Below are 24,943 nucleotides of genomic sequence, written 5' to 3'. Positions count from 1 at the left end.
CCTCCGCCTGCGGTGCCAGCACACCAGGTTCTAGTCCCGGTCGGGGCACCGGATTCTGTCCTGGTAGCTCCTCTTTCTGTCCAGCTCCCTGCTGTGGCCCGGGAGTGCAGTGGAGGATGGCCCAAGTGCTTGGGCCCTGCACCCGCATGGGAGACCAGGAGGAAGCACCTGGCTCCTGGCTTCGGATCAGCGTGGTGCGCCGGCCGCAGCGCGCTGGCCGCAGTGGCCATTGGGGGGTGAACCAATGGCAAAGGAAGACCTTTCTCTCTGTCTCTCTCTCTGTCTCTCTCTCTCACTGTCCACTCTGCCTGTCAAGAACAAACAAACAAACAAAACAAAATGAGTGTCTCCCCAAAATTCTTCCAATGGCTATCAGGCTATGATTGTTGTGGCATATGCTTCAACATGTGTGTATATATATATATATATATATATATATATATGCACACACATATATATGATTTTAACTGCCTTGAAGTAATGTAAGACAGTTAAAATATTTAAAACAATATTGAAATCTTAACAAGATATTTACTCTTTCTTCATAGCTGCAATACCAGTGTGACCTTAAAAACAGTAAAGGAAAAATTACAGTTGTTCAAGACACGCCAGAAATACTGCGTGTTAAAGAAAATCAAAAGAATTTCAGCTCGGTATATTTACTATTTATTTTCCATTGAAGCTAACCTAATAATTCCATTCTCTTCTATAAAAGAAAAAATACTAGCCTGTATCACACTGATACAGACAATTAACATCTAACACACCTAGTTAATATTAGCAATGGTTTGTTAAAATTCTCCATACTTTGCTCCAGAATCATCACCCCAGAAACTATTTGAAATAACAACTTAAATCTGCTAACAAAGTGACTTTTCTTTTTACATTTTTAATCCCAGCACAGTAACATGTGTTGTCTTGCTCCAGAAGATGTTTTTTATTTTTTATTTTTTTACATTGTGATTTCTTTTCTTATCCCTTCCCAAAATAATTGACTGACTGCATTTCTTTAATGGCATTTGTGTGTTACTTGGGAGTGGTTTTTGTTTTCGTGGTTAATCAACATTTTCTGTTTTTTCTTATCCTGTATTAATACCTGCAATAATCTTAAAAGAAACCTCAAGACCTGGAAAGTGGTTTGTGTTGACACATGACTGAGTCACTGGTGCTGACCAGGGAGGCATCACAGGCAGTGCTCGGGCACTTGCCCGAGAACATTGTCTAGTGTGCTTTGTTTTCACAGAAGCCAAGTGTCCTAGTCTTTCTCCAGGAATCGTGGGGTTTTCCTTTCTTCTGTGTAACACTCTCTTGGTTCTGAATGCCCAGGTTTTATATAAAGAGGATGTCTCACCTGGAACAGCAATTGGAAAGACACCGGAGATGATGAGAGTGAAGCAAACCCAGGACCACATTAGCTCGGTAATGGCACAATCTCTGCTTCCCTTTGAATACTTACAATGATTATTAACTGTATTCAAAAACTTTGTCAACAGAAATAGCTGATTTGGCTAAATAGGTGCTTGTGGCCCATCACCACATAGCAATCATAGGCATCTCAAACTCTGTGCAATGCCATGGTAGATTTCATGAGGGTCAGGTTAGAGATGGAAATTGAAGGAGGTTTTAAGAAAGTAGACAGTGTTAGAGACAAGGCATTAACCTTCCTAGAGACATGCATATGAATTTAGCTGTCCTAGTTAAATGAACTGCTGGGTATAAAAACCCTAGCATTCACTGGTCCCTTCTTATCTGTGTTTTCACTTTCCATGATTTTAGTTACACAATCAATTGGGGTCTGAAAATACATAAGTTTTGAATTGCAAGCCATTCTGTGTAGTGTGATGAGATATTACAATACCTTGCAATGTCCCACTCGAGACTTGAATCATTCCTTTGTCCAGAGTATCCATGCTGTATAAACTAATCCCCTATTAGTCACTTTATTTTACTTAATAGTAGCCCCAAAGTGCAGACTAGTGATGTTGGCAGTTCAGATAGACCAAAGAGAAGCCATAAAGTACTTCCTTTAAGTGGAAATGTGAAAGTTCTCAATAAGAAAAAAACCAGATGTTAAGATTGCTGAGATCTATAATACATTTAGGAAATTATGAAGAAAGAAAAATCCACTCTAGTTTTGTTGTCACACCTCAGACTGCATACAACATGGCCACAGTGCATAAGAGTTAAGATGGAAAAGGCATTCAACTTATATATGTATGTATGTACAGGAAAAATAACATAATATATCCCGAGTTTGGGGCACACACCAGGGGTCCTACAATGTATAAGATAAGGGAGGGGCTGCTGTGTACAAGGAAGCCAAGTGGCTACCAGTCTGAGTGGAGATCCCTAGCTTTGCTTTCAAAGAGTCAAGACAGAGACCAAGCATCCCTGCCCTCAGAAGTGCTCTCCTCTAACCCAGGATCAGAATGTGTCCCATTCATACTAAGTGCAGAGCTTGGGCTATTTAAATTGCCACCTTAAAAAAACTGTGGGTCTGCTAATCAAGTATGCATGTGTTGGGGAGAATAACTAGTATGCGTGTAAATAATACCTTTTCCCATTTTCACATCTGCAGGTGAAGTATAAGGAAGCAATTGGACAAGGAACTCCAATCCCTGACCTGCCTGAAGTGAAACGGGTCAAGGAGACTCAGAAGCACATTAGCACGGTAAAGGCCCACGCCCTCAGCACCGGTTTGTGTGACTGGGCGCGTCCCGGTTTCTTCCCCTAGCTCCCTCTCAGGCCTTGTTCCCTTCTACGAAGACCCTCTCCCGCCTTGGGGGTGTTGTGAATCCTCCCTTGGTCCTGCAGGGGCAGTACAGGCTGAGAAAGTAGATCAGAAGCCTGCCTTTGCATAATCACAGAGCAGAACGGACTTGAATTACTGATCATTATGCTTCCATTTCTAAAGTAAAATGTGCAAACGATAGTAATAAGGTTACAGAGATGACCTTAACCCAAGCCTATACATGTGAGTTGTCTTTAAAAATTTCATAGAAAATATGCATTATGAGAAAAGTATGCCTGGATTTCAAATTTTTTGCACCAAACTTTTTTAACATTCTTTTTCCACGGACTTTTTGAATATTCTCATAATACACATAAGAATCCTATAAAATGATTGTTTTGTATATATTTATGAATGAGAGGATTCCTCAGTGCCCAGGAGTACTCCAGGTAGTCTTGTGAAGTCTGTGCAGCCATCTTTCCCTTTCCAGCTTTCTTGCCTTGTGTTCTCTGCTCTCTGCGTCTTGTAAGCACGGTACCTGTTTCAGGCACTGGCTGTCATCCACCTTATACAGGAAGCCAGCTCTCTAAAAGAAACATCAGGCACCTGTGCATAGTGTGTATTGGGTTGGGGGATCCCCTAGACCTGAACCATCAGGGTAGCTTAAGCTTCTCCTGACCTGTCAAGTGAGCCCTAACTCTGCACCCCCTCCTCCTCTTTCCCAGATTCTAAGTAGTAGCTAGCTACTTACAAGACTATGTGAACTCTAGGGAATAGCTCCTGGCCAACATAGATGAGCACCTTGGTCTTAGAGAGCCCCCTGGTCGTTGGAGGACTGAGCACTCATTGATTTCCACTGAAAGATACTTGATCATTTATTCTGCAGGTTACATGTTCTGAATTCCTTGTGGTACGAACTTCATTAGAGTTTTGGGGCCATGGCCTGTTTGTTTCTCTGATTTGTAGTATCGTGCTTTTCCCTAATTTTGTTTTTTCTGTTGTCTGTGATCAGTCCTGCTGCTTTCTTGGGTAAAGGATAAAGAAACACAACCTTGTTATCAAGACAGCAGATTATCAAAGATGCTGAAAAGTTTCTGAGCAAAACAAAGATACCACTAGCTTGTTAGTGATTTTAGGAAATAATCTGTGACACAAACTCCTAAGTTTTTTGTCTTGCTTCCCACCCCATGTACTAGTACATAATAGAATCAAATCATTTAAAAAGAATTGATGCGTTCAGTTCACAGACTGAAAATTCTGAACATTAAGAAGGAAGGAGGGCCTGGCACTGTGGCACAGGATAGGCTGCCACTTTTTATCAGAGTGCCTGGTTCAAGTTCTGGCTACTTCACTTTCCATCTTGTTTCCTGCCAGAAAGGTGATGGCCTAAGGACTTGAGTTCCTGCTTCCCACATTAAAGACCTGGATGGAGCTCCTAGCTCCTGACTTTGGCCTGGCCCAGCCCCAGCTGTTGGAGGCATCTGAAGAGTGAACCAGTGGATGGAAGATTGATCTCTCTCTCTGTCAATCTGCCTTTCAAATACATAAATCTTTATTTAAAAAAAAAAAAAAAGGAAGTGGAAGGAAGGAGACAAGAGGCTGAGAAAGTAGATGTATCTTACTCTTTTAAAATTTACAGTACTTTGAAACTAACTCCAAAAAATACTATTCTATTGTTTTGAATACCCATTCAAAAAACACCATTATATGTGATCAAGCAATCATCAGTACAGACTTCAGGGAAAGATTTTTCCTGACAAACTAAGTCTCCTCTTATAAAAGATACCTGCAGACTAAGAACCAGCTAGGAATTATGATTAGAAAATAGGAATAACTAGGAATTATTAGGAAAAATTAGCAATCATGATTAGAAAATAAAAAGCAGAAAATTCTTAGCAACAGTATTATAGATTACATATTGTTATATTTTGGAAAATTTTAAACCAAGCACCCTATTTATTAAGTTCAAGTCTATCTCAGTCCTACTTTATTCAAGACACAAATACTGAGTGTAATGATGTTTAGATTTTTCTCATTATTAAATGTATTGTCATTATTTAATGCATTTTAGGAATGCATTATGTGTTGGCTGCAAAAAATGCATTATTTAGTACTTAGTGTTTATAACAGTAAACTAAATACTTAGAAGAACATAAAAATTTATGGAATTTCTTTTCCTTATTCCTTGAGTGTCATATGTGAAAGGTTGTTTTTATGAGTTCCCACCAAATAGCCCCCATGTAGCGGTAACCTGAAGGATTTATGGTTATTTTACCTTTTGGGGTATTCTAATTATTTTCTACAGGTTATGTACAAAGAAAACTTGGGAACAGGCATTCCAACCACTGTCACTCCAGAGATTGAGAGAGTCAAACGCAATCAAGAGAACTTTAGCTCGGTATTTACAAATATATCAAATAAAAAACTACTGCCCATTTAAAAAATTTACCAGAATAACCATCACCCTTTTTAAAAAAAAAATAACATCTTAACAAATTCTGTGTGTGTTTGTGTGTATTACCTGACCAAATCATCTCAACTTAATACAAAATGACCCACTTTTCTGATTTCCTTTAACATTTTCACCAACTGACCAGTGTGAGTAGTTAGACCTGAAACACCATAAGAAGAATTAACATAGGATTCCTCATCATTATACTCATTTCTCATAACTCAATGCTTTCTGTTACCCCTTTCCAGCCTTAGAATTAGCACTGTAGAGTTCTTACTCAAAATTGTGAAGTTAAAAAAGTAAAAGCGTTGTCCGTACTAAATACCATTTACTAATGAAAGATTAGCTCCTTACCACACCCGATGTTCTTCTCCTTTCCTTAGCCTTTGTGCTTGTTTTGAATGTCTTCTGGATACTTTCTTGTATCTCACAGGTTTTGTACAAAGAAAATCTGGGGAAAGGAACCCCAACAGCTATCACTCCAGAGATGGAGAGAGTCAAACGCAATCAAGAGAACTTTAGCTCGGTATTTCTTAGGGGATGAAAAAAAAAATACCTTAATATTTTTAACACATTACAAATGTAAAATTACTAAATTCATATAATGAAAAGTAAAATATTATCTCAGTTTTCAATACAAATCTAATGTAGTATTTACTTTAGCTCTGGTGTGAAATTTTAACTGCATTTCTCTAAAACATAGCTATTCATCACTTCCCTTAAAATCCTGTCATACTCATTATTTCCTTTTTCCAGTCCTCTTTTAATAACAATAGGTGTTTCTAACTGGTATGGCACAAATCAAAAGTAAAACCTAACACCTCTTCAAAAAGATGTTAATTGGAATTTTCTTTGTTTGTTGTGTTTTTGTTTGATGCATTGTATTTGTAGCTTTTCTTTATAATGTGATTCTTAAGCATTTTTATTCAGCGATAACACAGCAGTTCAGTTACTGAGAAATACAAATTTACTTTTCTCATTTTTTTGTACAAGATATAAATGAGCTTTCCTTTGGAATATATTCAAGATCAATGAAAGCAGTAATTTAGCTTCTAATATTAATGTTTGTTTTGTTCCCCCAACACTATCTGCCTACCTGTCTTTTTTTCTTTTCATCCTTCCTTCCTTTCCCTAATTAAATGCTACCAACATTTCCTTATAGATATTAATTTTAGTTAACTTGAATACTATTTGCTGAGACTTAATCCTGTAGTCTTTGAGGAGATATAAATCAAGCCACTTTGACCTGGCCAGTCAGGGACAGAGAGCAGGCTGTGAATGGCTCAATATCCAGGGCAGCCTAGAGTGGCTCCATTTCTTAAAGGTTTATTTTATGCTATCATAAAAAACAAAAAAATACATTGAAACTTTTTAAAGTTCAAATCTACCTAAAAGCTGGCTTCAGGCTGATGTGACTGTTGGTTTTGTACACACAGATATTGTACAAAGAGAACTTGAGCAAAGGGACACCCCTACCTGTGACTCCTGAGATGGAGCGAGTCAAACGCAATCAAGAAAACTTTAGCTCGGTATTTGGAAGAAAGCTCCTTTAACTCCATATTAAACAAAATAATTTCTATAAAACAAACTTCTGTTTGTCCCTTTATAATAATCAATTTAACAAATTCTTTCTTAAAAATCTCACTGAGTCCTTCCCTTTTCTGGATCTGTTACTCACCATCTGATTCTAGTATTTTATATTTTCTACACTAGTCCATTAAAACTTTTGATTCCTTCTCCTTTCATCTGTATGTTATGCTGGGACTTTTGAAGTTAATTTTTTTCCAGACAAAAGCTGAACCTGTAACTCTTTTTATCTAATGTTTCTGGGTTAGCATTGCAAGAAAGGATACCAGGCTGGAGGCCACATATAGAATTCGTGGCTCTTGAGAACAGGAGCCACCTTAACTTAGATACTATTCACATATATATAAAGATTAGCACCCAAAAAAAATCACTCTTTTCACAGTATTAGAAACAAAAGAATCTTATTTTGAGACTTACTCTAAACATGCCATTTCATGAGTAAAAATTCAGGCCTTCTGATTTCTTGTAAAACACACAGATCAGATCATTAATGTATGGTCAGCGTTATTGTCTCTTATATCATTATTGTTCTTCCTGTAAAAAATCTAATTCCCAAATAGTCTGATGCTTCTACACAAAGATCGTAAATTCTCATGTCCTTGAGATGGAGAAACAAATGTCAGTAGGAAAATGACTAAATTTACTTTTGAAGGTAGGGGAATTAATCTAAATGTTTTTCATTGTCAGCTGAAATATTTTCAAAAAGTTTGATTCTTTAACATAACTTTCAGTAACTTTGGTCCCACCTTCTTTTTGTTTTTAATTACTACCTACTAACAACCTTTCAATTGTGTTAAATTTCAATGTAAGTTAATGTGTCTTTTGGAATGTTATTTTCTCTGGATTCATTATTATTACTGTTTATGGAAGGTTTGCACCAATTTTCAAAATTATCTTAAAGTTATTTCATTCTATATTAAAGTACACTATTATTTATATTTGGTCATAGCCAACTAGGGTAACTTGGGTAACCTTTTGTGCTCATTTTCATACAAGTTACATTTATGCAGATTTCTCCAGTGGTGCATAAGCCTTTTAGATTCTGTGGGAAATAAACAATACAATATATTAAACACTGACTTTATAACTGACCATCTCTACAATTTGAACTTACTCAGTGAAGACCAGTTTTGCCATATTGCATAGATTTTTGTCTTGGTTTAAGTATCTATTATACTGTAAGACAAACCTGCATAGGGCAAATAAATGTTAATCTATTTTAAAAAATAATTTTTCTATTGTGCATTGAGCAGTTCAGGGCTCTGATAAAATTATTTGTATTCTTTAATTCTAGAACAGGAAACAATTTTTATATATGGGATCCAATAAAAATGAGCATCAAAAATTCCTAGCAGTTCAGCTAAGGAAATACAAAACATGCTCTCACCTAAATCTGTGCTTGAACAAAGAGGTGCACTAGGTGAATCTGCCCTTCCTGGTTGATGTCTATAGTCTCAAAGTAGGTTCCCCAGGATGTAGATGAGAAGGGCCATTTTGACTGCTCTTGTTTTTTCTGGATGCTTTCTTGTGTCACACAGGTGTTGTATAAAGAAAACCTTGGAAAAGGAATTCCAATCCCCATCACTCCAGAGATGGAGAGAGTCAAACACAATCAAGAAAACTTTAGCTCGGTATTTAAAAAAAAAAAAAAACCCTAACTATTTTTAAAACATTAAAGAGAGACCAATAACCAGATTTTTAAAAGTCTAATCAACTTATCCCAATTAAAATCTGACCCGTCTTTTTCCCAATTTAATACTGCCACTTCCTGTGAATCAGTTTCCCCATTTTGGTTAAACATTAACATAATCAGTTGGCTTAAACAAATTTTTTTTAAAAGGTGTTTGGTATTCTATTCCAGTTTGTAAAACCGTAACATTCTCAGTGACTAAGTGTCCTGCTTTGGCAAGTTTTATTTGAACGTAAAGCTTTAAAACATGATTCTGCAAAGGTCTGACTGTTGGCCTTATTTCCTATCTAACCTTCTCTGTCTTTACTGGTATGGCAGATATTTTCAAGTTTCTTTTTTTAGCATCTTGCAATTGCCCCCCATTGACCTTAAAAATAATTCTTCCTGGTATGTCCAACTAAAAATTAAATACTTTTTACTTCTTTTGAAAGACAGCAAAAGAAGATGTGTGTATCTATCTTCATATATACGTTTATAAAACTCAAATATCCCAATGTGGTTTATTAATAGCATTTCCAAATCAAAAATAACTTCCTTGATTTTCTTTGTCTCTTGTCTGTTTCTATTTTTTTTTCCCTTCTTATAACAAGCTGGGGAAGGCTAATTGCGCCTTTCCATGGTGCTGCCGAGATTAGTTCAAGCAACAAAAATAACAAAATTTTCTTTTCCTATTCTTAGTTTTTGCTGCTATTTCCTGCATTCCTTTGCCTTTAGGATCTGCTAGTCCCTTTCCTCTAAATCCCCTCCTCCCAAGTCTCCAGAGGGGGAAAGTGCCTGACTGCTCCTGTTCTTCTGGATGCTTTCTTACCACACAGGTGCTATACAAGGAAAACCTGGGGACAGGAATTCCAGTGCCCATCACTCCAGAGATGGAGAGAGTCAAACACAATCAAGAAAACATTAGCTCGGTACTCTGCAAATGAGGAAGAAGATGCTACTTAACCTCAATTTTCAACTGACCCTTAACATTTACTCTTTTTTTAAAACCCTCTTCCCTTCCTTTGCTTCTAAATGTATCCTACTCTGCAAAACGACACACTGTCTCATTTTGTTAACACAGTACATTTTAGTTTTTACTTCATCTTCTATCTTTACATATTTAAAACAATAACGACCCTTAGTTGGCGTGGATAACAACAAAACTGAGAGTTAACCACTTTAAACTCCCATGTGATTACTTAGGAGGCAGCGTGCTGATGCAAGTGAAGAGAATAACCCGGATAACTCCAACAGCTTTCTCCCAGCAGCTGAGGGGTGTGCTCCCTGCAGGGTGTGGGTTCCCCATCCCAGTAACAGCTTCTGTGAAAGCTGTACAGAAGCCATACAGGGCATCTGTCAGCCTAACTCCTGGCTCCTTGCACTCCTGTGTCATTTTGTAACAAGGAAGCTACGAGCCTTACCCACAACAAACGAAATGTCACTTACAGCTGTTCCTCTGATGCCCTCTCATTGCACAGGTGCTATACAGAGAAAACATGGGCAAGGGGACCCCTTTACCTGTCACTCCTGAGATGGAGAGAGTCAAACACAATCAAGAAAACATTAGCTCGGTACTCTGCAAACCAGGGGGAAGAAGATGCCCCTTAACCTCAGAATTAAACTGAACCTTAACACTTACTCCTTTTTAAAAGTATACCCACTTCCCTTCCTTTGCTTCTAATGGATCCTATTTTGCAAAACAACATACTGGCTCATTTCGTTAATACAGTTCCCTTTCATTTTTACTTCATCTGATGCTTTTAAACATTTAAAATGAACCTGTAGTTGGTGTGGATAACAACGAAACCAAGTTTGTTAACCATTTCAAATCCTGGTGTGATTGTTCAGGAGGCAGCGTGCTCATCCAAGTGAAGAGAATAACCCGGATAACTCCAACAGCTTTCTCCCAGCAGCTGAGGGGTGTGCTCCCTGCAGGGTGTGGGTTCCCCATCCCAGTAACGGCTTCTCTGAAAGCTGTACATGGCATCCTGTCAAACTAACTCCTGGTTCCTTTCACTCCTGTGTCATTTTGCAGCAAGGACGCTGACCTTACCCATAATGCCCACAACAAACGGAATGTCACTTACAGCTGTTTCTTTCATGCCCTCTCATTGCACAGGTGCTATACAAAGAAAACATGGGCAAGGGGACCCCTTTACCTGTCACTCCTGAGATGGAGAGAGTCAAACACAATCAAGAAAACGTTAGCTCGGTACTCTGCAAACCAGGGGGAAGAAGATGCCCCTTAACCTCAGAATTAAACTGAACCTTAACACTTACTCCTTTTAAAAAATGTCTTCCTTTCCTTTGCTTCTATTGTATCCTACATTGCAATTTCAAAATAGTTTACTTTGATTTTTAGTTCAGCTGATATTTTTTAAACATTAAAATAATAATGACCCTTAGTTGGCGTGGATAACAACAAAACTGAGAGTTAACCACTTTAAACTCCCATGTGATTACTTAGGAGGCAGCGTGCTGATGCAAGTGAAGAGAATAACCCGGATAACTCCAACAGCTTTCTCCCAGCAGCTGAGGGGTTTGCTCCCTGCAGGGTGTGGGTTCCCCATCCCAGTAACAGCTTCTGTGAAAGCTGTACAGAAGCCATACAGGGCATCTGTCAGCCTAACTCCTGGCTCCTTGCACTCCTGTGTCATTTTGTAACAAGGAAGCTACGAGCCTTACCCATAATGCCCACAACAAACGAAATGTCACTTACAGCTGTTCCTCTGTTGCCTTCTCATTGCACAGGTGCTATACAGAGAAAACATGGGCAAGGGGACCCCTTTACCTGTCACTCCTGAGATGGAGAGAGTCAAACACAATCAAGAAAACATTAGCTCGGTACTCTGCAAACCAGGGGGAAGAAGATGCCCCTTAACCTCAGAATTAAACTGAACCTTAACACTTACTCCTTTTTAAAAGTATACCCACTTCCCTTCCTTTGCTTCTAATGGATCCTATTTTGCAAAACAACATACTGGTTCATTTCGTTAATACAGTTCCCTTTCATTTTTACTTCATCTGATGCTTTTAAACATTTAAAATGAACCTGTAGTTGGTGTGGATAACAACAAAACCAAGTTTGTTAACCATTTCAAATCCTGGTGTGATTGTTCAGGAGGCAGCGTGCTCATCCAAGTGAAGAGAATAACCCGGATAACTCCAACAGCTTTCTCCCAGCAGCTGAGGGGTGTGCTCCCTGCAGGGTGTGGGTTCCCCATCCCAGTAACAGCTTCTGTGAAAGCTGTACAGAAGCCATACAGGGCATCTGTCAGCCTAACTCCTGGCTCCTTGCACTCCTGTGTCATTTTGTAACAAGGAAGCTACTAGCCTTACCCACAATGCCCCCACAACAAACGGAATGTCACTTACGGCTGTTTCTCTGTTGCCTTCTCATTGCACAGGTGCTATACAGAGAAAACATGGGCAAGGGGACCCCTTTACCTGTCACTCCTGAGATGGAGAGAGTCAAACACAATCAAGAAAACATTAGCTCGGTACTCTGGCGAGAAAAGATAAAACTACTTGTTTAATGAATTAAACTACTTTTATAGTTTAAAATAATACGTATTAATCCTTTTTAAAAAATTTGTGAATTCCTGACCACATTTATCCTTTCCTAGAAGGCTATTCCTAGCCTTAACCCCATAATAACAAGATTGCTGTCATCTGCAATTTAAAGTTCTAATAACTGATTTTCATATAAAATATCCCTTTGCTTACCTCTCCCCAAACTCATTATCTATCCACTACCTCTAAGGTCTTTTTGTTTTATGCACCTGTGAAGTCTGGGGGGGGGGGCGGCTTGAGGGGGTAGAGTAGGTGTGACGGGGCTCTCTCTTGAATATGGCTGTAATGGCTTCATTGGCTTGTTGTGGCGATGACTTTTTCCTGTCAGATGTGGACAAAGAGACCTTGGGGAAAATAACCCCTGATCCTCCTTCAAAGATAATGATGTTAATTATGATCCAGGCATAGTTTAGTAACCATCAGTTTACCTAAAAAGGAAAATGTCACTAGAATGGTTATTTGACCAGTTTTAGGGATTTTGTGTTTTTGTTGCTTTGTCTTTATTGTCTTAAGTGATAATTTCAGTAAATCCTTCCCAGTAAACTTGTTCTTGGTGACATTGTGTATGTTGATAAACTGGGGATTGCAGTTTGCTTGGGAACCTCAGCTTTCAGTAGTGAACTGCCTTATGGCCCTCAGCGCTGACGCCATCTTAGCTTTCTCCGATCCTTTACTGCAGTGTTTATGAAATGCTGATATGCACCAGAAACTCTCGGAGGTTTGTTAAACCAGATCGCTGGGTTGTGTCCCCAGTTGCTTAGTCCACTAGTGTGAATATGGGACCAGAGAATTTGCATTTCTAACAAGTTCTCAGGTGATACTGACCCTGCTGTCCAGAGGCTCCACTTTGAGAACCACTCACTATTCCATGTGCCCAAGAATGACAGGGTTGAGGATTTGTCTTGATGTGTCACTTTGTCTCCTACTGGTTTACCAAGATGGTGATATAACAGCTAAAAACACACTTCTCCTTACTGATATGATTGATGTTGTCCTAAACTAAGACAAGGGGCAGAGGGCACCACAGGGAAAGAAGTAAGAGAAAGCCTTGGCCATATCTGAAGGCCTGCAAAACTGACACTGATAGGTCTGTGACAGTTGAAGTGCCACAAAAAGGTTCAGGCACCAGCTGCTTTACTGGAACAACTTCAACCTTATCTAGCTGAGTTGAGTCCACTGCTCCTTTCATATGATCTGTTGGGGGCTTGGCACTCAGACTAACATTAAAATGATGGTGGTCCTGCATCCCCTCTGGGAGCACTGCAGTGCACTCCTGTGATTTCAGGGCTGGGTCCTACTCTGGAACATGTGTGTTGCTGTAACTACACTCAACTTCCTTTGAAAATACACTGCTTTCCGTCTAACCTTATTGCCTTAATAGTTTGGCACCCTAAGTCCCATCAAAAATGATCCATTCCATTTCCTCTTTTGATAACTGTAATTCTTTTTCTTTTCTTTTTGGCTTTGTGGATCCTTTGGACTCAAATAGGTCTTGTACAAAGAAAATGTGGGGAAAGGCACCCCAACCCCTGTCACTCCAGAGATGCAGAGAGTCAAACGCAATCAAGAAAACATTAGCTCGGTATTGTCTTGAGAAACGAAAGTGCTTTTAATTTTGCAAAGTAACCTCTGCAGTTTGGCCTGCTCCTAACCCCATCCCAGGTTAAAAACAAAATTGCCAAATACACCTGAATCTCCTCTAAATATCATAGTACGTTTGCTGTTGCCATTAACTACTTTTAAGCTTTCTTTATGAGAGCTGTTCTATTAGTAGATTAATCCTAGCATTTGCCTTCTCTGCCCAAGTTGTACCATATGTAATAGTGAGTATTGCCTCCTAGTGACTTTTGGGTATGACTGTATCTCACAGGTGTTATACAAAGAAAACCTGGGGAAGGCAACCCCCACACCCTTTACTCCTGAGATGGAAAGAGTCAAACGCAACCAAGAAAACTTTAGCTCGGTATTTCAAGGAAAAATGTATCACTGAAAGTTAACAAGCCACTAATTTGTCTCACAGTGTTTCCAAAATCTTTGTGTAGCTTTTAAAATTCCTTGCCCACTTAAAAAAACAAACCAACCCCACCAACTCATATTGATTTCACTTCTTTCTTCATCTTTTGCTTCCTACCATAACATCTTAATGGCTTTATCTTCCTGAGGCATTTCATATAGCAGTGTGATATAATTGAGCCATAACACCAGCTAAATGATGATTTTTCAGAACTAGTTTTCTGGTCTCTGATGTCTGGATGCTCTCTTGGCTCCCCTAGGTATTGTACAAAGAGAATATGAGAAAAGCAACTCCGACACCTGTTACTCCCGAGATGGAGAGAGCTAAGCGCAACCAAGAAAATATTAGCTCGGTATTTTCTAGGATTAAAAAGCAGTAGTGCAACAAGTTGGAAAATAACACTTTAACATCATGAAACCATGCCTTTCTCATTCCACTGAAAAACACACTAAAATATTTTAAAAAGAGAAATGCAACATCTTGGAAAGTAATGTTTTAACACCATAAAATGCGTACTTTCTCATTCAACTGAAAATTGACATTATAATTAACATATTTGTGCTTTTAAATTCCAAGTGATCATACTAAACATAACAATTTAATTCCCAGTGTTTTCTTTCCCCTTTCACCATACTCTGAGGTAGTTTTCTATAACCAATTATAACAAACTGATTTCCTAACATTCTCAATCTTCTGCTTTCCTTTATTTTTAGGGTATTCTGTGAAACAGGTAACACTCTGAAATGGATGCCTTTTTTGGCTTTGGTATTTTGAGTTTTTAGTGCCTGGAGAACTTTGATTTCTGTATTAGTATGTTGGATTACACAACCTGGACATAGCCTAAGCAAAATTATCATTTCTTTTAAAGGATAGTTCTTTCCATTTCCTTAGTATCAGATTTGGTGCCAAATACCATCAGATATGCTGCTGCTGGTATTACAATTCCAAGCATATTCAAGAGGCCACTTTCTTCCTTTTCCCTTTAAAATTATACTGTGCCCCTCTCTCCTTTGAAAATGAAGTTTTCATTTTCAAAGCCAAACAAATCCTTTCTCTGCTGAAGCCAGTCCCACCCATCCTCATCCTAGCCTGTCCCACTGTTGGTCGCCAGCTGACTCAGCTGGTGAGCTCTTCCTCATCAACTCCTTTCATCTCCATCTGCTAGAGTCTTTGAGGCTTCAGAATTAGGACAGCACCAAGATCTTTACTCATTCCTGGTCTCTCTTCGATAGGTTCTTTATTCTGATAGCTTCCGGAAACAAATACAAGGTAAAGCAGCCTACGTGTTGGATACTCCGGAGATGAGACGGGTGAGGGAAACCCAACGGCACATCTCAACCGTGAGTCAGAAATTCTTTGCCTTGGGTGGCTGGCCTGTTGGAAAACGTAAAAAAGGAAAAATGGGGACACCATTGTATTTTCATAAAGGTAATTTGTGACATTTCAGGTGAAATATCATGAAGACTTTGAGAAACACAAGGGTTGCTTCACACCAGTTGTGACTGATCCTATCACTGAGAGAGTAAAAAAGAATATGCAGGACTTCAGTGACATCAACTACCGAGGTATTCAGAGGAAAGTGGTAGAAATGGAACAAAAACGAAATGACCAGGACCAGGAGACTGTTACAGGTAACCGAGAACAAAAATGACATTACCTACATCAAGTCAAAGTATAAAGGATTTCAATCCGTTTTGAGTATGTTTAAAAGAAAATCCCGGCTGGTGCCGTGGCTCACTAGGCTAATCCTCCGCCTTGCAGCGCCGGCACACCGGGTTCTAGCCCTGGTCGGGGCACCAGATTCTGTCCCGGTTGCCCCTCTTCCAGGCCAGCTCTCTGCTATGGTCCGGGAGTGCAGTGGAGGATGGCCCAAGTCCTTGGGCCCTGCACCCCATGGGAGACCAGGAGAAGCACCTGGCTCCTGCCTTTGGATCAGCACGGTGAACCGGACTCAGTGCGCTGGCTGCAGCGGCCATTGGAGGATGAACCAACGGCAAAGGAAGACCTTTCTCTCTGTCTCTCTCTCTCTCTCTCACTATCCACTCTGCCTGTCAAAAAAAAAAAAAGAAAAAGAAAAAAAAAATCCCCATGATCTCAGTTTGTAAAGCTGACTTCTGTTCTACCTTGTCTTTGTGCTCCGTCAAGGCATGACTGGAACCTCTACTGAATAACAGTAATTCCATCCTCCTGAGGTTGTCTAAATTCATGCCTTGCTTTTCAAGTTTTTGGAAGTACCCAAGAATACCTTATCTTCCCTGATCACTGGTTTTCCTTTCAGGTTTACGTGTCTGGCGTACTAATCCTGGCTCAGTTTTTGACTATGATCCAGCAGAGGACAACATTCAATCCCGCAGTTTACACATGATTAATGGTATGTTATGCTGCAAAGGTATACAGTGTCAGCAGCACCATATAGTGGCCCAGCAATTGACCCTTAGGCTCTGAAGCTCCCAGGGTTTTCAATTTATCATGTGCATTCGGTACAAAAACACATATGATGAAGAACTATACGTAGATTTCAATTTTTTATACTAAAACTTATTTTTTTAAGATTTATTTATTTGAAATAGTTACACAGAGAGACTAAAAATTATCTTTTTAAAAATTACTTAAAATGAAGAAAGACACAAAGATCTTCCATCTGCTGATTTACACCTCAAATATCCACAACAACCAGGGGTGCGCCAGGCCAAAGTGATAAGCCCAGAATTCTATGCAGTCTGCTATATAGGTGTTAGGACACAAGTACTTGAGCTGTCACTACTGTCTTCCAGAGTATTGCATTTGTAGGAATCTGGAGCCAGGACATGAACACGGGTATTCTGTTAGGGGATGCAGGCAGGCATCTCAAGCAGTGATTTAACCACTATGCCAAACACCTGACCTCCAAACTGATTTTTTAATTCAATTTCCCATAACTTCTGAAGTACCTGCATAGTGCCAGTTCTCAAACAAGTTAATTCTAGCCTACAGATGAAGAGAGTCAGTCTGTAGTTATACCCTGTAATATACTCCCTGACATGGAACACACAGGGAACACACCAAAAAGAGCATCTAACTTAATTTGGTAGTTAGGGAGGACTTTGTAGAAAAACTGAAGACAGAGTTTGATATAACTGTTACTTGTCTGTTCTTTTTGGTGAACCAGGAAAATGGGCAGGGTAGAAATAGTAGTTAAGGACAGACTATTGGATATGAAATCTGGCTGCACCACTTCCTGTCATATGACCCTTGGCCATTTACTTGAGCTCCCAATTTGTATCACAAGAGTTCTGAGGGCATTATCCCTGGAAAGCTACTTAAAAACCCTGGCTTGTGGCCGGCGCCGTGGCTCAATAGGCTAATCCTCCGCCTAGCGGCGCCGGCACACCAGGTTCTAGTCCCGGTCGGGGAGCCGGATTCTGTCCTGGTTGCCCCTCTTCCAGGCCAGCTCTCTGCTGTGGCCAGGGAGTGCAGTGGAGGATGGCCCAAGTGCTTGGGCCCTGCACCCCATGGGAGACCAGGATTAGCACCTGGCTCCTGCCATTGGATCAGCGCGGTGTGCCGGCCGCAGCGCACCGGCCACGGCAGCCATTGGAGGGTAAACCAACGGCAAAAGGAAGACCTTTCTCTCTGTCTCTCTCTCTTTCACTGTCCACTCTGCCTGTCAAAAAAAAAAAAAAAAAAATTAAAAAAAAAAAAACCCTGGCTTGCAAATTAACACCTGAGATTCACTAACTGTGAAGCATTATTACCATAGACATTTCATTTTTGCTACACACCTCTTTTAATCATCTCTCGCAGTCCAAGCTCAGCGCCGGAGCCGGGAACAGTCGCGATCTGCCAGTGCACTGAGCATCAGTGGGGGTGAAGAGAAGTCTGAGCATTCAGAAGGTGTAGACCATCGCCTCTCCACCTACAGCGACGGGGGCATCTTCTTGTCCACAACCTCAGCAGGTACAAGTGGATGGTGCTGACCGTAAAGGCATGGCTAGGCAGCTAACAGATAGTACTGTAAGGGATATTCTCTGCATAGAAAAAAAAAATGGATACTTTCTTCAAATGAGCAAAGACTATAATTGTGGAGAGTTACATGAAGTTACATGTTTCATTGTCATTAATTTTATTAGAATCTCCCTTCTTGGAATCATTATAGTTTGACATATTATAATAGCATACTTATAGGAATAGCACAAAAGATACACATTAAAAACATGTACTTCCATGCAGCACAACTCATAAAAGTATAGTAAATGGCTGGAATCTACTATATGATAAAAATGTAACACCATTTAGTTGCTGTATTAAAAAAGAAAAATCCTCAAATTCTGGCATGGTTCAGAAAAGAGTTAACAGGTTAATTTATATTTATATAATTTATATAAAGTTGCACTGCTAAAACTTGTCCACTGTAACATTTTAACTTGCATTAATGCTTCACATGCCAGCATTTATTACAAATCCACACACAAATGAAAATGAAAAAAATTGCCAATACTTGATTTATTAAAGAGTTTATTTAAAAAGTAGACTTACAGAGAGAGCAGACTTCCATCCACTGGTTCACTCCCCAAATAGCTGCATCAGCCAAGGCTGAGCCAGGCCAAGCCAGGAGCCTGGAACTCCATCTGTGTTTCCCATTTGGGTGGCAGGGACCCAAGCACTTGTGCCATCTGCTTTTCCAAGTGTATTAGCAGGAAGCTAGATCGGAAGAGGAACAGCCAACACAGGAACTGGTGTTGAGATAAGGGATGCCTGTATCGCACGTAGCAGCTTAATGTGATGTATGGCAGTGCTGGCCCACCAATACCTGATTTCTGTCCCCCCATTTTTCCACTTGAAATTATTTACTTAGGTACCATTTGACACCATAGGAAAAAAAATATCTAATATTCAGAACTTTCAAAAACTGGAAGATAAAAATCTTTGGGATTATTTCCCATCATAGTAGATTCTTTTTGGGATTTAAGATTATTTTTATTTATTTGAAAGGCAGAGTTAAGGAGAATCTTCCATCCCCTGATTTGCACCATAAATGGCCACATTGGCCAAGCCAAAGCTGAGAGTTTGGAACTCCATCTGGTCTCCCACATGGGTGGCAACTGCCCAAGTCCTTGGGCCATCTTCTCTGGCTTTCCTAGGCACATTAGTAGGGAGCTGGATTGGAAATGGAGCAGCCAGGACTAGAGCCTGTGCTCATATGGGATGGGGCATCTCAGGAGGCAATTTAACTCACAGCCCCTAGAAATGATTTAAGTTGGGGAAAAAGACAACAGTGCCCAGATTAAATAACATCTAGCCTTGTTTTCTGCTTGCAAACTGCTTTTTCCTTCTTTTCAGCTTACAAACATGTAAAAACCACAGAGCTCCCACAACAGCGATCATCTTCAGTTGCAACCCAACAGACGACATTATCCTCTATCCCATCCCATCCATCTACTGCTGGGGTAAGTAAATAATGAAGAACTTACTCAATGCATTCTTGTTTTCTAATGTGTGTAAAAATGATTATAGGTATTTCAGTCTTTATTATTTAATGAATTTTTCTACTTTAAGTAATTAATGCTTTTACATGTTAATGGTTAAATCTTCATTATCAAACCCAAGTTAATAAAAAGTACTACACAATTTGTTTTTTAAAGATTTGAAATCAGGCAGAGAGAGGTCTCCATCCACTGGTTCACTCCCCAAATGGCCGCAACTGGGCTAATCTCAAGCCAGGAGCCTGGAGTTTGTTCCATGTGGGTGCAGGGGCTCAAGGAGTCAGGCCAACTCCCATTGCTTTCCCAGGCCATAGCAGAGAGCTGGATCGGAACTAGTGCCCATATGGGATGCTGGCAATGCAGTTTGTATCTCTACCTGCTATGCCATAGTGCCAGCCCCTATACAATTATTTTTTTTAAATAAAGGCAAAGTATTTGCTTCTTGGAATCTTTCAAGTATGTACATATACATGCACACACGTATATACATGCTATCACTTAGATCTCCCCTACTAATATATACTGAAAAGGTAATCAAATCATGTTAATCATTCACCAGGCTTTTTAACCCCCCCCCCTTTTTATTTTTAAAGATTTATTTATTTGAGAGGTAGAGTTACAGACAGGGAGAAACAGAGAGAAAGGTCTTCCTTCCATTGGTTCACTCCCAAGTTGGCGGCAACGGCCAGAGCTGCGCCACACAGTCTCCCACAGGGGTGCAGGGGCCCAAGGACTTGGGCCATCTTCTGCTTTCCCAGGTCACAGCAGAGAGCTGGATTGGAAGCGGAGCAGCCGGGACTAGAACCGGCGCCTATATGGAATGCTGGTGCCGCAGGCGGAGGATTAACCTACTGCACCATGGCACAGGCCCCTTAAAAACTCTTAAAAAATCCTTATTCATGTCATGAAACAATAGGATTAAAATGTTTTTGTAGGACTACAACTATCTTCTGAGACCCACTGTTTCTTATGAAAGGAAGATGATAGTCATTTTTTTCCCTGAAGTCAGTAAATCCAAGGCACCAAAATCCTGATGGAAAAAAAAAAAAAAAAAAAAAAAAAATCCTCATATGTCAAGACAGGCGTTGCGGTGCAGCAGGTTAAGCTGCTACTTACGGTGTCCACAGCTAGCTCATACTGGAGTGCTTGGAATCAAGTTCTGCTTCTGATGGAGCTTCTTGCAAATACACCTAGAAGGCAGCAGATGATAGCCCAAGTACTTAAATCTCTGCCATCCAGGTGGGAGATCATGGAGTTTCTGACTTTTGGACTGGTCCAGTACTGTTTCAGGAACTTAGGGGAATGAACCTACAGATAGAGCTCTTGGTGTGGCTCTGCCTTTACAAATAAAATATGTATTTTTAAAAATGTGTTTGTTGGGCCCATGTTGTGGCATAGCAGGTTAAGCCGTTGCTTGTATCCCATGTAAGTGCTGGTTTGTGTCCCCGCTGCTGAATTTGTATCCTGGCTCTCTGCTAACATGCTTGGGTCCCTGGATGGGATGGAGTTCCAGGTTTCTACCTGGACCAGCCCTGGCCATTTGGGGAGTAAACCAGCAGATGAAGGAGCTATCTATCCCTCTAGCTAATTCTGCCTTTCAAATAAACTTATTTTTAAAAAATTAGTAAGCTAATCCTAAACTTATTTGAAAGAACAGATGCAAGAACCAAGTGTTAAAAAATGTTAAGAGGAGGGACTGGTTGTATGTAGTAGTAACCTAACACTCCACCTGTGGTGCCAGCATCCCATATGGGCACTGGTTCATGTCCAGCTGCTCTTCTTCTGATTCAGCTCTCTGCTTGTGGCCTGGGGAAGCACGGGTGGCCATTTGGGAAGTGAATCAGCAAGACCTTTCTCTGTCTATAGCTCTCTCAAAATATATATTTAAAAAAATGGTTAAGGCCGGCACCGTGGCTCAATAGGCTAATCCTCCACCTGCGGTGCCAGCACCCCGGGTTCTAGTCCCGGTCACTCCTCTTCCAGTCCAGCTCTCTGCTGTGGCCCGGGAGTGCAGTGGAGGATGGCCCAAGTCCTTGGGCCCCTGTACCCACGTGGGAGACCAGAAGCACCTGGCTCCTGGCTTCAGATCAGCAGCCATTGGGGGGTGAACCAATGGAAAAAGGAAGACCTTTCTCTGTCTACTCTGCCTGTCAAAAAACAAAAACCCCTTTTTTTAAAGTTTTTTTTTATTAAGAGGAAACTTCTTAATCATGAAATACTATATTATAATTAAGTATAGATTTGGCATGGCATCAGATATAAAAGTAGATGAAGTAATGAAACGTGCCCAAAAGAACAAGTCAGAAAGGAAGGAGTGAATGAATGAATTATACTTCTGTGAATCTGGGATAACTAGTTATTTCTTCAGGAAAAAAAAAACAGTCCCAAAGATCTCAATCTAAGAGGCACATCTGTTAAGGTACTCAGAAGGGGACACTAGTTTTATTTTACTGGCCCTGGGGAAAGTTTTTAAGTGTAAAGAAAAAGACTAGGGGCCAGCGCTGTGGCATAACAGGTAAAGCTGCCACCTGCAGTGCCAGCATCCTTTATGGGCGCCAGTTCCAAGTCACAGATGCTCCACTTCCAATCTAGCTCTCTGCTGTAGCCTGGGGAAGTAGTAGAAAGCTCCTGGCTCCTTGGTTCGGATTGGTGCAGCTCTTGCTGGTGTGGCCAGCTGGAGAGTGAACCAGCAGATGGAAGACCTCTCTCTGCCTATCCTAACTCTTTCAAATACATCTTTTTTTTCTTTTCAAGAAAGACTGTGCCCAGTGGCACAGCAGGTTAAGCTGTGGAAGATCGATCTCTCTCTCTCTCTCTGGAACTCTACCCTTAAATAAAAATCTTTTAAAGATTTATTGATTTCAAAGACAGTCACAAAGAGAGGTAGAGACTTCCATCTGCTGCTTCCATCTCCCCAAATGGCCAGAGCTGGGCCTATCAAAGCCAGGAGCTTCTTCTGGGTTTCCCATAGGAGTGCAGGGGCCCAAGGACTTGGGCAATCTTCCACTGCTTTCCCAGGTCTTTAGCAGGGAGCTGGTTGAGAACTGGAGCAGCTGGGACTTGAAGCGGCACTCCTAAGGGATGCTGGTGCTGCAGGCCAAGGATTTAACCCACTGTGCCATAGCGATGGCCCTTTTTCTTAAAAAGACTTTTGAGAGTTAGAGGAGTCAAATAAACCTTAATAGATCTGACCATAAAATTTTAATGCTTCTATAACCAAAACATCTGACTAGAATATTTACAGTATACATAATAGTGTCAGTACCTCAAAAGTATAGAGCATTCTAAAATACAAATCACTCATTCCTCTCCCCTTAAAATAAGAAAGGCTTAGAAGAGTATGAATAATTTATGGAAAATTATATGTACATTAATGTTTATTGTTCGAAGAAAGTTTTAAAGGTGAAGTGTCAGTTCAAAGTGTTTGCCCAAAGGCCAACACTATCCTATTCACTAGAATCTAAGAAAAAAAAAATTACTTGGCCGTTTCCATTTTTCATCCTGTGGTATTACTAAGATGTCAAATTCTTTCCAACAAAGAGAATGAGATTTACCTTTATATGGAATCAAAGTAGTTTTGTTTTGGAAAGGCAGAGAGAAGACAAAGCACTCCTATCTGCTGGTTCACTCCCCAACTGCCAGAAAATGTCTTGGTTGGGGCTTAAGCCAGGAGCCAGGAACTCAATTCAGGTTTCCTACAAGGGTGGCCAAACCCAATCACTTGAACCATTTTCACTGTTTCCCAGGGTCCACAGTGGCAGGAAGCTGGCATCAGAAACCTATGCCACACATAGACACTTACATGTGATATAGGTGTCACAATCATAAGGCTTAATTGCAGCCTTTACAATTTTTAACATTGTGCTGAATAGCTTTTATTGGTATGATCGAAAATTTCCAAAGAATGATATGCCAGTAGTATTTGGGAATATGCATGCCATAGTCAACTGGTTATAGTAAGATGCAGACCGAAGTTTTTAAAGGCATGATTATTACATAAAATCTTTTCAATATTAATGTGTGGCTCCAAGGATTCACAATAAGAGGGGTGCCGTCTTTAAATACATGTCTAGCAAGCAGAACTGCCTGTTCAATACTATTTAATGTAATCATTGTCAAGGCGTTTTCCAAGGTGACAATGCCTTTTTGCATTCCAACACTTGTCTCAACAGCTATTACCATTCTGGTGTGTGCTGTTTTTTTGGTTTTCATTTGCATTTCCCTGATGTACAGCATATTTTTATGTTTATTGGCAGTTTATCTCAAGAATAAAGCTTCTCTAAAGCTCTTTCCTTGAGTTGTAGTTTCTTACATATTCTGGCTATTAATCCCCTATCACATATCATCAAGTATTTTCTATTCTGTGGGTTTTTACTTCCTTGGCGATTGGTTGTATATTCTTTTATTTAATATATAAACTTAGATTGTACAAGAGACCTTAGTCGTTTCGCTTGTTATAAAACCATTATCTAGTGTCTTCTCTCTTCTCCATCCTCACGAACAGAAAATCTTCCGTGCCATGTATGATTACATGGCTGCTGACGCAGATGAGGTGTCCTTCAAAGATGGAGACGCTATCGTCAATGTTCAAGCTATCGACGAAGGCTGGATGTACGGCACAGTACAGAGGACTGGCAGGACCGGCATGCTCCCAGCCAACTACGTTGAAGCTATTTAGCACTTACAAGTATTACACCTGTCTGTAGGACTTAAGATTCCGTAGTCAGTACTTCAGTTTAGACTTTCCACTATTGCCCAAATTTTTTGTGTCAACCTACTTAACAATTGTACCATCCCTTAATTTATGACTATATGGGTTTCAGTAATTCTCCTGTAAAACAAATGTCATTATCAGTTAAACTAAATCACTTCACTTTCTGAAACTGCATATGAAATCTGAGACATTAAACCTATATAATATTTAAAAGCTGCCATTATCAATATCTCCTTTGGGTTTTAATGTCTAATTTCAGAACAGACCTTTTGAAAGCTTCTACAATATTGTATCATGATGACATCAACTCAAGAGTCTTTATATAAAAATGTTTAATGTTCTAAAATAAGGATACTGAACATGTCAGACACGCTAACGAAAAATGGCACACTCTTTGCTTACTGAATGCTACTGCTTTTATTTGTAATCCAGTTCTAAAGTTATAGAGCCAATAGAAAAAACTTGTAATAAGCTGGCAACTAATAAAAATCTTTAATTCTGCAATAAACATGGTTGAATGTTTTCAATGACTTTAGCAAATTTCTCACTACATTGTGAAATCTTTAAAATGCATTTTTAAAAATGCAGTAAAAATTTTAGAAACTCCATCCATAGTTTTGTTCACCTAGCTAGCCTGAAGTTTAAGAAACAGCCATGGGACCCAGTTCTAACCTGATTTCCTCCGTTTATATCCAGTAGGCTGGTAGTATGTGGTGACAGCATTAAAAGGGCAAGGGGTAA

The 24,943-nt window shown here is 39.9% G+C and overlaps 1 protein-coding gene and 1 long non-coding RNA gene across 2 annotated transcripts in view; one reads left to right on the top strand and one right to left on the bottom strand.

Annotated features, from left to right (window-relative positions):
- The window catches only part of NEB (nebulin), a 221,607-nt gene extending 196,935 nt beyond the window's left edge, over positions 1 to 24,672 (top strand). Inside the window, exons 133-147 of the mRNA XM_062186689.1 lie at positions 549 to 653; positions 1,327 to 1,419; positions 2,579 to 2,671; positions 5,037 to 5,129; positions 8,309 to 8,401; positions 10,559 to 10,651; positions 13,502 to 13,594; positions 13,883 to 13,975; positions 14,286 to 14,378; positions 15,259 to 15,366; positions 15,474 to 15,657; positions 16,305 to 16,397; positions 17,810 to 17,962; positions 19,346 to 19,452; positions 23,993 to 24,672. Coding sequence (XP_062042673.1) covers positions 549 to 653; positions 1,327 to 1,419; positions 2,579 to 2,671; positions 5,037 to 5,129; positions 8,309 to 8,401; positions 10,559 to 10,651; positions 13,502 to 13,594; positions 13,883 to 13,975; positions 14,286 to 14,378; positions 15,259 to 15,366; positions 15,474 to 15,657; positions 16,305 to 16,397; positions 17,810 to 17,962; positions 19,346 to 19,452; positions 23,993 to 24,166 — 1,668 coding nt within the window. The 3' untranslated portion in view covers positions 24,167 to 24,672. The remainder of the gene's footprint in view (positions 1 to 548; positions 654 to 1,326; positions 1,420 to 2,578; positions 2,672 to 5,036; positions 5,130 to 8,308; positions 8,402 to 10,558; positions 10,652 to 13,501; positions 13,595 to 13,882; positions 13,976 to 14,285; positions 14,379 to 15,258; positions 15,367 to 15,473; positions 15,658 to 16,304; positions 16,398 to 17,809; positions 17,963 to 19,345; positions 19,453 to 23,992) is intronic.
- Positions 14,597 to 18,718, bottom strand: LOC133756162 (uncharacterized). Its single transcript, XR_009865517.1, has 3 exons — positions 18,542 to 18,718; positions 17,788 to 18,033; positions 14,597 to 15,400 (listed from the first exon to the last, which is right to left on the bottom strand). It is a non-coding gene; the product is annotated as an uncharacterized LOC133756162 (long non-coding RNA).
- Positions 24,673 to 24,943: the final 271 nt, after the last annotated feature.

This window comes from Lepus europaeus, chromosome 1, assembly GCF_033115175.1.
Source record: "Lepus europaeus isolate LE1 chromosome 1, mLepTim1.pri, whole genome shotgun sequence".
NCBI lineage: Eukaryota > Metazoa > Chordata > Mammalia > Lagomorpha > Leporidae > Lepus > Lepus europaeus.
This window is presented reverse-complemented; position numbering and strand designations above follow the sequence as displayed.